This window comes from Salvelinus namaycush, unplaced genomic scaffold (genome assembly GCF_016432855.1).
Source record: "Salvelinus namaycush isolate Seneca unplaced genomic scaffold, SaNama_1.0 Scaffold13, whole genome shotgun sequence".
In the NCBI taxonomy this organism is placed as follows: domain Eukaryota; kingdom Metazoa; phylum Chordata; class Actinopteri; order Salmoniformes; family Salmonidae; genus Salvelinus; species Salvelinus namaycush.
In genome coordinates, this window is record NW_024058008.1 from 889946 (window position 1) to 907445 (window position 17500).

At 41.6% G+C, this 17500-nt stretch overlaps 1 protein-coding gene across 1 annotated transcript in view; it reads right to left on the bottom strand.

Annotated features, from left to right (window-relative positions):
- LOC120036314 (poly(rC)-binding protein 4-like) overlaps window positions 1–17500 on the bottom strand; it is a 46547-nt gene that overhangs the window by 17164 nt on the left and 11883 nt on the right. Inside the window, exons 5-7 of the mRNA XM_038982786.1 lie at window positions 6055–6186; window positions 2864–2992; window positions 1512–1586 (exon numbers count right to left, since the gene is read on the bottom strand). Coding sequence (XP_038838714.1) covers window positions 1512–1586; window positions 2864–2992; window positions 6055–6186 — 336 coding nt within the window. The remainder of the gene's footprint in view (window positions 1–1511; window positions 1587–2863; window positions 2993–6054; window positions 6187–17500) is intronic.

Consider the following 17500-nt stretch of genomic DNA (forward strand, 5'->3'; position numbering starts at 1 on the left):
ACGTCAGAGATTTAACATCAAACACATCATCGTGCGGCAGGAACATTTATCTGATCTTAAAAAAGCCATTGATTTAGCGAATCACAGCCACGAGCATCAATGTCTTGTGTCCCAAATGGCACCATATTCCCTATCTAGTGCACTACTTTCAACAGGGGCCCATAGGACTCTGGCCAAAAGTAGTGCACTATGTAGGGAATAGGGTGCCATTTGGGACGGGTCTGCATATCCACTTTAATGTGTTTTCTGCTCTGGAATTGCAGCTCTTGAACTTGAAATGATGAATATTCATGAAGACCATTGATCTTGATATTATTGTATGCTGCACGCAAACGTGTCTATGTGTGTGTGTGTGTTAGTGTGTGTTAGTGTGTGTTAGTGTGTATGTGGGTTATTGTGTGTGTGTGTGTTAGTGTGTATGTGGGTTATTGTGTGTGTGTGTGTGTTAGTGTGTGTTAGTGTGTATGTGGGTTATTGTGTGTGTGTGTGTGTTAGTGTGTGTATGTGTGTGTGTGTGTATGTGTTAATGTGTGTGTATGTGTTAATGTGTGTGTGTGCGTGTGTTAGTGTGTATGTGGGTTATTGTGTGTGTGTGTGTGTTAGTGTGTGTATGTGTGTGTGTGTATGTGTTAATGTGTGTGTATGTGTTAATGTGTGTGTTAGTGTGTATGTGGGTTATTGTGTGTGTGTGTGTGTTAATGTGTGTGTGTATGTGTGTGTGTGAATGTGTTAATGTGTGTGTATGTGTGTGTGTGTTAGTGTGTGCGTGTGTTAGTGTGTGTGTGGGTTATTGTGTGTGTGTATGTGTTAATGTGTGTGTGTTAGAGTGTGTTAGTGTGTGTGTGTGTGTGTGGGTTAGTGTGTGTGTGCAGGTGTATGGGTGTGTGTTAGTGTGTGTGTGTGTTAGTGTGTGTGTGCAGGTGTATGGGTGTGTGTTAGTGTGTGTGTGTGTGTGTGTGTGTGTGTGTGTGTGTGTGTGTGTGTGTGTGTGTGTGTGTGTGTGTGTGTGTGTGTGTGTGTGTGTGTATGTGGAGTATGAGATAAGGGTGTGTTTGGCCTGGTAGTAGGCCGTCATTGTAAATAAGAATATGTTGTTGACTGACTTGCTGAGTTAAATAAAGGTTAAATTTAAAATAAATAAAACAATTCCAGTGAACGAATACAGACTGAGGGTTGAATATGTGATTCAGATATTTGAAATACTTGGGTTCAGGACTATTCTCTTGCTAATCGCACCTTGAAGTACTTCAAATATACACAATCAATATTGCAAAATGGTGTGGAGACCGGAGGACTTCAGCTGGATTTTGTGAGGTGGTTCCCCGGAAAAATAATTCTCCAATCAGGTCAATGATGTCATAATGAGTGGACTGGCGGACATTTTGAGTGTCCCCCCCCCCTTCGTAGGTCTGATTCTCTCACCTGTTACTGTATGTGATGTTTAAGGTTGATGTGACGCTCTACTTTTCTACGTTGTGTTGTGTTATGTTACGGGGGGTTCTGATCCTCACCTGGTTCCCGCCGATCATGACTGTTCCCGGGGAGGGGCCGGGTCGATACGGAATAGTGGCTCCTTTCGGAGGTGACTAGATACAAGACGATCAAAATTAAAACAGTATTAAACTCAGGGTAGCTTTTTTAGTAAAAACATCACAGCACAATTTGAGGGCGTAACAAAAAAAACACACAATCAAATATAGTTGTGCAGCCTAAAAGGACGGATGAGTTTCAGAAGGTCGGCGCCAACAGACGTTGGTTTGGGAAAACTTCTACATACTTTGAACGTCCCCTTTAGCCTGGCCGGAGTGCCAGATAGGATTTGAACCCAGGTCTGAGGGACTAAATATATATCAATATGATCAATACAGGCTCCCGTTGAGGGCCATTTTCTGTTATAATCTCCACCCGGCACAGCCAGAAAAGGACTGGCCACCCCTCATAGCCTGGTTCCTCTCTAGGTTTATTCCTAGGTTCTGGCCTTTCTAGGGAGTTTTTCCCTAGCCACCGTGCTTCTACACCTGCATTGCTTGCTGTGTGGGGTTTTAGGCTGGGTTTCTGTACAGCACTTTGTGACATTAGCTGATGTAAGAAGGGCTTTATCAATACATTTGATTGATTGATTGACTAGAAACAAAACGAACCAAAAAAACACACAACAGTAATTCAGCAAAACGTAGATGTATCTATCGTTGATTCCACAACTACATGAAAGTGCACGCTTGGATAGCGTCAGCATTTCTCTTCTCCCCCCAGCAGAGATTAAGGTGGAATAACAATGAGTTACTAAATCCTTTGATTTCTCTGTTTTAGCATTTAAGGCTAATCCTCATAAATACTCTACTCGCTGTGGTAAGCTAGTTCTTAAGCCTTGCAGATAAGAGGTTTTAATACATTTTAGATATTGTATTACAGACAAACAGATAGACAAACAGACATGACATCAGAGGGCACCATCAGACTAACTCTTGAAATAGCAAGTTCACACTTGTGTAAAAAAACAAACCAAAAAAAAAAACATATACACGAAGTGGCCAGTTTATTAGGTACACCACCCCGTTCACAAAAATGTAATGCTCCTACAGACAGTGAGTCACGTGGCCGTGGCTTGTTATATAAATCAGGCATCAAGACATTCAGTTACTGTTCATTTGAACATTAGAATGAGCCCCCCCCCAAAAAAGACGTTTTTTTTCTAAACAGTAAAAATTGCCGGAGTCCGTCTTTAAATCAATTCTGACCTTCCGTCTCTTACCATGGCTGGTAATGACGTGATGTTGAAAACCATGAGGCCATACAAATAAAAACAACACTGATATCTGCTAAATGCTTTCGGGATGAAGTGTTTGAGAACGCAGCCGAGTACCTCGAGAATGACAGTGCAGATGAGTTTAACACACTGGATCACGGCGTCTTGGGTTCCAGATATCGTCACTCCTCTCTCGGTGGAGTTGGGCAGAAGGTCCCCAGCTACCTGTACTTGTGCCCCGGTGGTCTGTTGAGTGAGAAAATACACAGGTCATTTGTCTGCTTTACAAGAGAAAATACACAGGTCATTTGTCTGCTCTACAAGAGAAAATACACACGTCATTTATTTATCTGCTTTACAAGAGAAAATACACAGGTCATTTATCTGCTTTACAAGAGAAAATACACAGGTCATTTGTGTGCTTTACAAGAGAAAATACACAGGTCATTTGTCTGCTTTACAAGAGAAAATACACAGGTCATTTATTTATCTGCTTTACAAGAGAAAATACACAAGTCATTTATTTATCTGCTTTACAAGAGAAAATACACAGGTAATTTATTTATCTGCTTTACAAGAGAAAATACACAGGTAATTTATTTATCTGCTTTACAAGAGAAAATACACAGGTCATTTGTGTGCTTTACAAGAGAAAATACACAGGTAATTTGTCTGCTCTACAAGAGAAAATACACACGTCATTTATTTATCTGCTTTACAAGAGAAAATACACAGGTCATTTATCTGCTTTACAAGAGAAAATACACAGGTCATTTGTGTGCTTTACAAGAGAAAATACACAGGTCATTTGTCTGCTTTACAAGAGAAAATACACAGGTCATTTATTTATCTGCTTTACAAGAGAAAATACACAAGTAATTTATTTATCTGCTTTACAAGAGAAAATACACAGGTAATTTATTTATCTGCTTTACAAGAGAAAATACACAGGTCATTTGTGTGCTTTACAAGAGAAAATACACAGGTCATTTGTCTGCTTTACAAGAGAAAATACACAGGTCATTTGTCTGCTTTACAAGAGAAAATACACAGGTCATTTATTTATCTGCTTTACAAGAGAAAATACACAAGTAATTTATTTATCTGCTTTACAAGAGAAAATACACAGGTAATTTATTTATCTGCTTTACAAGAGAAAATACACAGGTAATTTATTTATCTGCTTTACAAGAGAAAATACACAGGTAATTTATTTATCTGCTTTACAAGAGAAAATACACAGGTCATTTATTTATCTGCTTTACAAGAGAAAATACACAGGTCATTTATTTATCTGCTTTACAAGAGAAAATACACAGGTCATTTGTCTGCTTTACAAGAGAAAATACACAAGTAATTTATTTATATGCTTTACAAGAGAAAATACACAGGTCATTTATTTATCTGCTTTACAAGAGAAAATACACAGGTCATTTGTCTGCTTTACAAGAGAAAATACACAGGTAATTTATTTATCTGCTTTACAAGAGAAAATACACAGGTAATTTATTTATCTGCTTTACAAGAGAAAATACACAGGTAATTTATTTATCTGCTTTACAAGAGAAAATACACAGGTCATTTATTTATCTGCTTTACAAGAGAAAATACACAGGTCATTTATTTATCTGCTTTACAAGAGAAAATACACAGGTCATTTGTCTGCTTTACAAGAGAAAATACACAAGTAATTTATTTATATGCTTTACAAGAGAAAATACACAGGTCATTTATTTATCTGCTTTACAAGAGAAAATACACAGGTCATTTGTCTGCTTTACAAGAGAAAATACACAGGTCATTTATTTATCTGCTTTACAAGAGAAAATACACAGGTCATTTATTTATCTGCTTTACAAAAGAAAATACACAGGTCATTTATTTATCTGCTTTACAAGAGAAAATACACAGGTCATTTATCTGCTTTACAAGAGAAAATACACAGGTCATTTGTCTGCTTTACAAGAGAAAATACACAGGTCATTTGTCTGCTTTACAAGAGAAAATACACAGGTCATTTATTTATCTGCTTTACAAGAGAAAATACACAAGTAATTTATTTATCTGCTTTACAAGAGAAAATACACAGGTAATTTATTTATCTGCTTTACAAGAGAAAATACACAGGTAATTTATTTATCTGCTTTACAAGAGAAAATACACAGGTAATTTATTTATCTGCTTTACAAGAGAAAATACACAGGTAATTTATTTATCTGCTTTACAAGAGAAAATACACATGTCAAGCTTAACTCCTTGTTGTTTACCTTTCAATTCTGTCTCATATTTATATTACAAATACACACAGACACTTTCTCAACTGTCTAAAAACAATTCTCCTCTCAAGTAGAAATAGTTCAAACGGTTGAAATTGTTCAAATTGTTTATTTGCCGTTTGCAGGTATTAAAAGTCCTATAATGTTTTGTTGGAGATCTCTGTGTATTATGTACACATGTATAGTGATTTATTTTGATTTATTTAACCTTTATTTAACTAGGCAAGTCAGTTAAGAACACACTCTAATTTACAATGACGGCCTGTGGGCCAATTGTGCGCCGCCCTGTGGGACTCCCAATCAGGTCCTCCATCCGTTCCTAAACAGAACATCTATTAAACGTGCTTAGTGGTAAGATCAGGAAAAAACGGTTTATCATATGTACTGAAGTAGGATAAAAACACAAGTCAGGTTCCTCCTCGGCTCTTCCCATCCATTGCTCTGATCTGAAATAACTGACCAGGTGAAAGCCATCCTAATGGGGCGGCAGGTAGCCTAGTGGTTAAAGCGTTGAGGCCAGTAACCGGAATAGTTGCTGGATCGAATCCCTGAGCTGACAAGGTAAAAATCTGTCGGTCTGAGCAAGGATGTTAATCCACTGTTTCCCGGGCGCCGTGGATGTCGATTAAGACAGCCCCCCCCCCCCCCCCCCCCGCACCTCTCTGATTCAGAGGGGTTTGGTTAAATGAGGAAGACACATTTCAGTTGAATGCGTTCAGTTGTACAACTGACTAGGTATCCCTCTTTCCCCTTTAATGATGAGCTTCCACCATATTGTTTTCACCTGTCAAATGGGAAAAATCCACCTGTCATTTTTCTGACACACAGATGCATAATAAACTGTATCACATGAATCAGACTTTGAACAGGCTCTGTCCTCTCCTCACCTGCTTTACTGTACTGTACTGAAAGAACAGACAGCGAGCCACCATTTTGTTTTCACAGGTCAAGTCTTTTCCAATCAGTGCAGACGAAGGGGAGGAGACTAGCAGAGGACAGACGTTGAAGCGATTGGTAAAGAGAAACACTCACCTCTCTGATCTCCTTGATCTTGGAGCCGCCCTTCCCGATGAGAGAGCCACATTGGCTGGCAGGAATGACCAATCGTAGGGTGACGGGAGGCTTGCTGGTGACCGTGCCATTGGCTACCAGAGTTGAAAGGTCCTAGAGAGAACAAAGCTGATTGGTTGAAGAAGGCTTGTACCTTAAAGCTTTTAGTAATTTAGCAAAAACTCTTATTCTTAGTGTAATCAACTAAGGTAGGTAAAAAGAACCACATAGCACAGTGATGTAAAACCAGGGGTTTAGTAGGGATACATGGGTAAATGCTGGTCAAGATGAGGGCTAGTGATGTAAATACCATTCCTATACAAGTATAAACACCACCTGGAACATGTAGAGTTTAGTTCACACGTCAACGGTCCTGGATCCTGCCAGTCAAGAGAAAGAAAGGCTGATCGAACAGCTGTCTACCTGCCTGCCTGTCACACACACACACACACATTAACACATACACATTAACACAAACACAGAACTGTGCCCAACCTCTTGTCTGTTGCATTCCTCTCTCCGTTCCTATGTAGATCCCAGACAATATTTACACTGCTGGTCAAATCTGTTCACCTTTAGAGACACCTTTCACCCTAAGAGGGTGACTCGTGGATCAGGTTTTCCTGGTGACCCATGTGACCTGAACAATGACATCTCTAGGGCTTTATATTCAGGGCTTTCCCTTTGCACAAGCCCTACATCATCACATGTTTATTATTTAACCAGGCAGTTAAAAACTAATTCTTATTTACAACGAGGAACAGGGACACTGGGTTAACTACCGTGTTCAGAGGCAGAATGACAGATTTTTACCTCGTCAGCTCGGGGATTCGATCTAGCAACTTTTTGGTTACTGGCCCAACGCTCTAACCACGAGACAACCTGCCTCCCCCCATAGTACTGCTCCTGCATATAACACTCTGCTGCATTAGAGGACTCATAGAGGTCCAAGGCTTTATGTCCATTAGTTAGACATAGACTTCTCTATTTCACACACAGACACAATCTCTCTCTCTCTCTCTCTCACACACACACACACACACACACACACACACACACACACACACACACACACACACACACACACACACACACACACACACACACACACACACACACACACACACACACACACACACACAATCTCCTTAATTAAGCTATAGGTAATAAATATCATCCTAAATCATGGCACCAATCAATTAGCCAAAGCATTGCACCAATCAATTAGCCGTAGCATTGCACCAATCAATTAGCCGTAGCGTTGCGCCAATCAATTAGCCGTAGCGTTGCACCAATCAATTAGCCGTAGCTTGCACCAATCAATTAGCCGTAGCATTGCACCAATCAATTAGCCGTAGCATTGCACCAATCAATTAGCCGTAGCATTGCGCCAATCAATTAGCCGTAGCATTGCGCCAATCAATTAGCCGTAGCGTTGCACCAATCAATTAGCCATAACATTGCACCAATCAATTAGCCGTATGCATCGCACCAATCAATTAGCCGTAGCATCGCACCAATCAATTAGCCATAACATTGCACCAATCAATTAGCCGTATGCATTGCGCCAATCAATTAGCCGTAGCATTGCGCCAATCAATTAGCCGTAGCATTGCGCCAATCAATTAGCCGTAGCGTTGCACCAATCAATTAGCCATAACATTGCACCAATCAATTAGCCGTATGCATTGCGCCAATCAATTAGCCGTAGCGTTGCACCAATCAATTAGCCGTAGCGTTGCACCAATCAATTAGCCGTAGCATTGCACCAATCAATTAGCCGTAGCATTGCACCAATCAATTAGCCGTAGCATCGCACCAATCAATTAGCCGTATGCATCGCACCAATCAATTAGCCGTAGCATCGCACCAATCAATTAGCCGTAGCGTCGCACCAATCAATTAGCCGTAGCATCGCACCAATCAATTAGCCGTATGCATCGCACCAATCAATTAGCCGTAGCATCGCACCAATCAATTAGCCGTAGCATCGCACCAATCAATTAGCCGTAGCATCGCACCAATCAATTAGCCGTAGCATCGCACCAATCAATTAGCCGTAGCATTGCACCAATCAATTAGCCATAACATTGCACCAATCAATTAGCCGTATGCATCGCACCAATCAATTAGCCGTAGCATCGCACCAATCAATTAGCCGTAGCGTTGCACCAATCAATTAGCCGTAGCGTTGCACCAATCAATTAGCCGTAGCATCGCACCAATCAATTAGCCGTAGCATCGCGCCAATCAATTAGCCGTAGCATCGCGCCAATCAATTAGCCGTAGCGTTGCGCAAATCAATTAGCCGTAGCGTTGCACCAATCAATTAGCCGTAGCGGTGCGCCAATCAATTAGCCGTAGCATTGCGCCAATCAATTAGCCGTAGCATTGCGCCAGTCAATTAGCCGTAGCATTGCGCCAATCAATTAGCCGTAGCATTGCGCCAATCAATTAGCCATAGCATTGCACCAATCAATTAGCCATAACATTGCACCAATCAATTAGCCGTATGCATCGCACCAATCAATTAGCCGTAGCATCGCACCAATCAATTAGCCGTAGCATCGCACCAATCAATTAGCCGTAGCGTTGCGCCAATCAATTAGCCGTAGCATGTCTCTAGTAGCGTTTGAAATGTAAATAGCATGGGCTGTCCAGCCGCCCATCACATCAGTTTAGAGGCTACGTGACCAGAATCAGTAGTATGCTTCCTTGACTCAAACCTATAGTCTCCCCCCTGCAGAATTCAAAGTAATGCACACATGATTATGTGTTTCTCTCCAAACAGAACGTGTGTATAAATGATCAAGGGGTTTGGCGTTTGGAAGGATCGTTTTAGTATTCTTTCAGCGCTAACTCCTAAATCTCTTGAGCACTGCTTGGAATGGATGGGGGAGAAAATATACGTTTGTATTCAAAATAACCTGGAGATGAATATCCGTATGCCAACGAGGCAGTGACTTCCTGTCTCTCTATTTTAATCTCTCTTAATGTCTTTCTCTTTCTCCTCTCCTCTCCTCTCCTCTCCTCTCCTCTCCCTCCCTCCCTCCCTCCCTCCCTCCCTCCCTCCCTATCTCTATCCCATCCCTCCCCTCCCTCCCCCCTCTCTCTCTCTGTTTCTCTATCCCCCTCCCTCTCTCTCCCCTTCCCTCTCTCTCTGTATTTCCCTCCCCTCCCTCTCTCTCTGTATCTCTCTCCCCCTCCCTCTGTATCTCCCCCCCCCTCTCTCCCCCGTCTCTTCCCCTCCCTCCCATCTCTCTCTCTGTGTTAGCTATGCCTCTCTTTTCTGTCTGGTTGATTGGACGGCCGGTTTCTCCTCATGTGGATCAGGGAGATTTAAATGTCACCTCTGAAGATTTAATTTTAAACTATGAAATACTCTCTTAATAGAACAGTATAATCCTCCTTAGTCAATCCAACACTCTAAATCAGTGAACAAACCACAGGAAATAGCTACTTCCTTCTATAAGGGACTCTGTCTGTCTGTCTGTCTGTCTGTCTGTCTGTCTGTCTGTCTGTCTGTCTGTCTGTCTGTCTGTCTGTCTGTCTGTCTGTCTGTCTGTCTGTCTGTCTGTCTGTCTGTCTGTCTGTCTGTCTGTCTGTCTGTCTGTCTGTCTGTCTGTCTGTCTGTCTGTCTGTCTGTCTGTCTGTCTGTCTGTCTGTCTGTCTGTCTGTCTGTCTGTCTGTCTGTCTGTCTGTCTGTCTGTCTCTCTCTCTCTCTCTCTCTCTCTCTCTCTCTCTCTCTCTCTCTCTCTCTCTCTCTCTCTCTCTCTCTCTCTCTCTCTCTCTCTCTCTCTCTCTCTCTCTCTCTCTCTCTCTCTCTCTCTCTCTCTCTCTCTCTCTCTCTCTCTCTCTCTCTCTCTCTCTCTCTCTCTCTCTCTCTCTCTCTCTCTCTCTCTCTCTCTCTCTCTCTCTCTCTCTCTCTCTCTCTCTCTCTCTCTCTCTCTCTCTCTCTCTCTCTCAGACTTTCCAATATCCACACATACTACTTTGAATGCATGCCCTATATATATATATATATATATATATACACACACACACATGGTATGCTGGTACTATGGATATTCCCAATAGGTTCCAATATCCATACTAGCAATACTGTATATGTATAATGCATGTCCAATATATTGCTTCATTCTAAGCGCTGAGCTAGAGTGGGTACTGGGATCGTAGGCAAATAAACACTTTCTCTTCTCTCCCTCATCTGCACTTTCTGATGGGAATGAAACAGCAATAGTAGTATATATATATATATATATTTAAGCAATAAGGCCTGAGGAGGTGTGGTATACGGCCAATATACCACGACTAAGGGCTGTTCTTCTTCTTAAGCCTTGGTATATTGGCAATGTACCGCAAACCTCGAGGGGCCTTTTTACTATTATAAACTGGTTATCAGTTAAAATACATGTTTTGTCATACCTGTGGTATACGGTCTGATATACCACGGCTGTCAGCCAATCAGCATTCAGGGCTCGAACTACCCAGTTTATATATATATATATATATATATATATATATATATATATATATATATATATATATATATATATATTATATATATATATATATATATACTCGTACTACTAAACAATCTATATATATATATATATATATATACTACTAAACAATCTATATATATATATATATATATATATATATATATATATATAGATTGTTTAGTACAAATCTCTTTTTGTAACAAAAGCAAAGAGCAACACAGTGTGTCCTCAGAGGAAGTTAACAGAACATACAGTCATTCAGCCATTGAAATATGTGTGTGTTTCTTTCTGTTCTCTGTGTCTTTAAGAGTCACAATGCTATTACACAGTGTTGGTTTATATTGGGTTGGGGGGAAGTCAGACTACCATGTGATGACTTGTTATTGTTCATTGTAAAAGCAGAAAAGAGACATGGCTGACCCACCAGCTGGCCAAGTCTGAATGGAGCTCCTTGTAACCTTCTCTCTTTCAGTAGCGTGTTCTACATCACACTAAAACGTGCTCTTGATCACACTACTGTGTTGTACATCACGTGACTGGGTGGAGCAAGGCTCCAGGAACACCCCTAGTGTTACTATGACAACTCTGTCTTCACTGTGAAGGGATGAGAGGAGTTAACAGAGGGACTGTGTGGGGAGGTTCCTACAAGATGTCTGTAAGCCTGTATGTGTGACAGAAAGAACTAGAGATAAACACACACACACACACACACACACACACACACACACACACACACACACACACACACACACACACACACACACACACACACACACACACACACACACACACACACACACACACACACACACACACACACACACACACACACACACTGCACGCTCTCTCTCCCTGGATGTGTTTCAGATAACAGCTGCCCGCCAAAAACCGGTCTGATGTGATGTGTCAGACTTGCCTCAGCAGCGATGCGATGACGCAGACTCGTAGAAACAAAACATCCACACATCTCAAGGATAAACTAGACCATTTCTTTTTACAGAAAAAAGAGAGATGAACAAACCAAACCAAAATGCTGTACAATAGTTTCCAAGACAACGACAGTTCACCGAAGGCTTCGTACTTCCTCTCTCACGTAACATTTCCAAGCGCCCGGCTCCTTTCTCTATCGCTGAAAAAGCTGGTCAACTCAGTCGTGGATGCTTGTCGAGAACTGTTAGGCCCACTGCTGCTACAAAGATCAGTGAAATCCTGATTTCTAATGACACTGTCACGCATAGAATCCAGGATATAGCAGATGATATTGACTCACATGCAGGTTTTAGACAGAGCCCACACATCAAATTGGTTTGCAATCCAATTAGACGAGGCGACACACATTTCAAATGCCGCTTCTTGTATACATTTGTTTACATATATGAAGAATTTATATGATGCAAAGAGTTACCTCAGAACTGCAGGTGAAATATTCTGTGTTCTGAATGAGTACATAACGGGACATGATTTAGGAATTAGGGTCCGTCGAATTGGGATCTGTTAGGCCCTACCGACGAGACCGCTGCTCAACCTGTCCATGCAGGGACCCGTGCAAGTGGAATTTTCTAAGCAAACGATAAATTGGCAATTTCAAGAAAAGGCTGTGCGTCTGGAGAGACAGAGTGGTTAGAGGTACGGTGGCTCGTCAGCAGGAGAGTCAATTTGTTAAAAACATTTTTTGTTAAAGAAAGAAAAAATAAGCAATATCTGTGTCTACTGATGTCCTGTTCAGCATGAGAAGGAGAACGTGAAGATGAGAAGGAGAACGTGAAGCGTGATTCATCACTCCAGAGAACATGTTTCCACTGCTCCAGAGTCCAATGGCGGTGAGCTTTGCACCACTCCAGCTGACACTTGGCATTGAGCATGATGATCTTAGGCTTGTGTGCAGCTGCTCAGGCATGGAAACCCATTTCATGAAGCTCCCGACGAACAGTTATTGTGCTGACGTTGCTTCCAGAAGGCACTTTGGAACTCGGTAGTGAGTGTTGCAACCGAGGACAGATTATTTTTAAGCGCGAGCGCTTCAGCACTCGGATCTTCAGTTCTGTGAGCTTGTGTGGCCTACCACTTTGCGGCTAAGCCGTTGTTGCTCCTAGACGTTTCCACTTCACAATAACAGCACTTACAGTTGACCGAGGCAGCTCTAGCTGACCTGCCACGTTGAAAGTCTTCAATGCCACGACGCCACGTTGAAAGTCTTCGATGCCACGACGCCACGTTGAAAGTCTTCGATGCCACGACGCCACGTTGAAAGTCTTCGATGCCACGACGCCACGTTGAAAGTCTTCGATGCCACGACGCCACGTTGAAAGTCTTCAATGCCACGACGCCACGTTGAAAGTCTTCGATGCCACGACGCCACGTTGAAAGTCTTCGATGCCACGACGCCACGTTGAAAGTCTTCGATGCCACGACGCCACGTTGAAAGTCTTCGATGCCACGACGCCACGTTGAAAGTCTTCGATGCCACGACGCCAACGTTGAAAGCTCTTCAGTAAGGCCATTCTACTGACAATGTTTGTTTATGCAGATCGCATGGCCGTGTGCTCAAATGTATCCACCTGTCAGCAGCGTGTGTGGCTGAAATAGCCGAATCCACTACTTTGAAGGGGTGTCCGCATACTTTTGTATATATATAGTGTATAAATCAGAGTTATTATTGACCTCACAATAAGCCATATTTGAGTAATTTACATACTTTACTATGAAGCGGCAGCGGCAGAGATGGACAGTGCTGAAAGTAGCTAAATCAAAAAGACCTAATTCCTTTATACAGTCTTCATTTTAATTTAACTTTAAGCTACTAACAACAAGAGGGGCTTTCTGTTGAATCCTATTTCTTCCTGTTCAACAAATAAGAGGTAAGCCAACCTGTTTGACAGACGAAATGTTAGTCTACTATCCATAGATTTTGTCAGACAATTCTTTCAGTCTCCATGCACTCATTAAATAATCTCAGTGTCTGTGAAGAGATGGATGTGTTAAAACCAGGGCTCGAATTGATGGGGTATGTGAGGGTATATTGAGGGGGTATGTGAGGGTATATTGAGGGGGTATGTGAGGGTATATTGAGGGGGTATGTGAGGGTATATTGAGGGCGTATGTGAGGGTATATTGAGGGGGTATGTGAGGGTATATTGAAGGGGGGGGGGCCTTCGAGGGAAACGCCTCACAAGTCCTCAAGTGGCAGCTTCATTAAATAGTACCCGCAAAACACCAGTGTTAACATCAACAGTGAAGAGGCGACTCCAGGATGCTGGTCTTCCAGGCAGAGTTGCAAAGAAAAAGTAATATCTCAGACTGGCCAAAAAAAAAAGATTAAGATGGGCAAAAGAGCAGCATCCCGGAGTCGCCTCTTCACTGTTGACGTTGAGACTGGTATTTTGCGGGTACTATTTAATGAAGCTGCCAGTTGAGGACTTGTGAGGCGTCTGTTTCTCAAACTAGACACTCTAATGTACTTGTCCTCTTGCTCAGTTGTGCACCGGGGCCTCCCACTCCTCTTTCTATTCTGGTTAGAGCCAGTTTGCGCTGTTCTGTGAAGGGAGTAGTACACAGCGTTGTACGAGATCTTCAGTATCTTGACAATTTCTCACATGGAATAGCCTTCATTTCTCAGAACAAGATTAGACTGACAAGTTTCAGAAGAAAGTTCTTTGTTTTTGGCCATTTTGAGCCTGTAATCGAACCCACAAATGCTGACGCTCCAGATACTCAACTAGTCTAAAGAAGGACAGTTTTATTGCTTCTTTAATCAGAACAACAGTTTTCAGCTGTGCTAACAAAATTGCAAAAGGGTTTTCTAATGATCAATTAGCCTTTTAAAATTATAAACTTGGATTGGCTAACACAACGTGCCTTTGGAACACAGGAGTGATGGGTGCTGACAATGGGCCTCTGTAGATATTCCCCAAAAAATCTGCCGTTTCCAGCTACAATAGTCATTTACAACATTAAGAATGCCCACACTGTATTTCTGATCAATTTGATGTTATTTTAATGGACAAAAAAAGTGTTTTTTCTTTCAAAAACAAGGACATTTCTAAGTGACCCCAAAACTTGTGAACGGTAGAGTATATATTTTTACTTAAATAATAATGAGATGATAAAGGCCTTATTAGTCCTTACAGTCATCCCACAGTGCCTTTGAATTCCCTTTCAGAGAGTTTGGCCAGTCTTTCGTTTGAGGATCATGTGGTGAGCTATTCATGCCTCGTTTGTTAATTTAGCCATGCAGATGTTCTCATATTCACATGCCCTAATCAACAGTCAACACAAATCTATTTTGTAACAACAATATCATGGAAATAAAATAGAATAAATTACAAAATGATAGTTTCCCAAATGTAAAAAAACAGTTTCAAGTACACACCTGATGAGCTGCTGTGTTTAACACAACAGTCGTGTTTTTCTCTAAATCATTGAGGATCAGATACTTCAGTAGTAACTGGTTCTGTTCGGATTATTATTATATATATTTTTTTTACAGTTGACAGTCAACTTTAACTTTAACTTTAACTTTAGTTCAAAACGTAAACTATTCTCGTCTATAACATTAGTCTGTACAGAAACCAAAAGGTCTCCGGTGCTGCAGCTCATTCAATGTCATGTTCTGTTGATTTATGAAAAAAGATTATAATTGTCTCCAGTCAATGAAAATGACGTAGAATTGAATGAAATAGGTTTCACTTTTTTTTTTTTTTTCTGAGACCACAAATAAGATGAAAGATTTGTAAAGTGTTTTTATTATAGTGGATATTTTTTCACCCCTACTCTCGTTCGCAGTGGTCTGCCAATCCACAGCCTCCTGGATACTTTGTCATGTAATGCTTACAGCATGAAGAACAGTTTCTAAAACTTCATATCTAATGCTCTGGTCTGTACTAGGGGTGAGGGTTAACTTCATATCTAATGCTCTGGTCTGTGCTAGGGGTGAGGGTTAACTTCATATCTAATGCTCTGGTCTGTACTAGGGGTGAGGGTTAACTTCATATCTAATGCTCTGGTCTGTACTAGGGGTGAGGGTTAGCTTCATATCTAATGCTCTGGTCTGTGCTAGGGGTGAGGGTTAACTTCATATCTAATGCTCTGGTCTGTACTAGCGGTGAGGGTTAGCTTCATATCTAATGCTCTGGTCTGTACTAGGGGTGAGGGTTAACTTCATATCTAATGCTCTGGTCTGTACTAGCGGTGAGGGTTAGCTTCATATCTAATGCTCTGGTCTGTACTAGGGGTGAGGGTTAGCTTCATATCTAATGCTCTGGTCTGTACTAGGGGTGAGGGTTAACTTCATATCTAATGCTCTGGTCTGTACTAGGGGAGAGGGTTAGCTTCATATCTAATGCTCTGGTCTGTACTAGGGGTGAGGGTTAACTTCATATCTAATGCTCTGGTCTGTACTAGCGGTGAGGGTTAACTTCATATCTAATGCTCTGGTCTGTACTAGGGGTGAGGGTTAACTTCATATCTAATGCTCTGGTCTGTACTAGCGGTGAGGATTAGCTTCATATCTAATGCTCTGGTCTGTACTAGGGGTGAGGGTTAGCTTCATATCTAATGCTCTGGTCTGTACTAGGGGTGAGGGTTAACTTCATATCTAATGCTCTGGTCTGTACTAGGGGTGAGGGTTAACTTCATATCTAATGCTCTGGTCTGTACTAGGGGTGAGGGTTAACTTCATATCTAATGCTCTGGTCTGTACTAGGGGTGAGGGTTAACTTCATATCTAATGCTCTGGTCTGTACTAGCGGTGAGGATTAGCTTCATATCTAATGCTCTGGTCTGTACTGAGAGTGAGGGTTAACTTCATATCTAATGCTCTGGCCTGTACTAAGAGTGAGGGTTAACTGCATATCTAATGCTCTGGTCTGTACTGAGAGTGAGGGTTAGCTTAATATCTAATGCTCTGGTCTGTACTGAGAGTGAGGGTTAACTTCAAATCTAATGCTCTGGTCTGTGCTGAGAGTGAGGGTTAACTTCATATCTAATGCTCTGGTCTGTGCTAAGAGTGAGGGTTAACTGCATATCTAATGCTCTGGTCTGTGCTAAGAGTGAGGGTTAACTTAACATCTAATGCTCTGGTCTGTACTAGGGGTGAGGGTTAGCTTCATATCTAATGCTCTGGTCTGTGCTAGGGGTGAGGGTTAACTTAATATCTAATGCTCTGGTCTGTGCTAAGAGTGAGGTTAACTTCATATCTAATGCTCTGGTATGTACTGAGAGTGAGGGTTAACTTCATATCTAATGCTCTGGTCTGTACTAAGAGTGAGGGTTAACTGCATATCTAATGCTCTGGTTTGTACTGAGAGCGAGGGTTAACTTAATATCTAATGCTCTGGTCTGTACTGAGAGTGAGGGTTAACTTCATATCTAATGCTCTGGTCTGTACTAGGGGTGAGGGTTAACTTCATATCTAATGCTCTGGTCTGTACTGAGAGTGAGGGTTAACTTCATATCTAATGCTCTGGTCTGTACTGAGAGTGAGGGTTAACTTCATATCTAATGCTCTGGTCTGTACTAGGGGTGAGGGTTAACTTCATATCTAATGCTCTGGTCTGTACTGAGAGTGAGGGTTAACTTCATATCTAATGCTCTGGTCTGTACTAGGGGCGAGGGTTAACTTCATATCTAATGCTCTGGTCTGTGCTAAGAGTGAGGGTTAACTTCATATCTAATGCTCTGGTCTGTACTGAGCGTGAGGGTTAACTTCATATCTAATGCTCTGGTCTGTACTAGGGATGAGAGTTAACTTCATATCTAATGCTCTGGTCTGTAATAGGGGTGAGGGTTAACTTCATATCTAATGCTCTGGTCTGTACTAGGGGTGAGGGCTAACTTCATATCTAATGCTCTGGTCTGTACTGAGAGTGAGGGTTAACTTAATATCTAATGCTCTGGTCTGTACTATGGTGAGGGTTAACTTCATA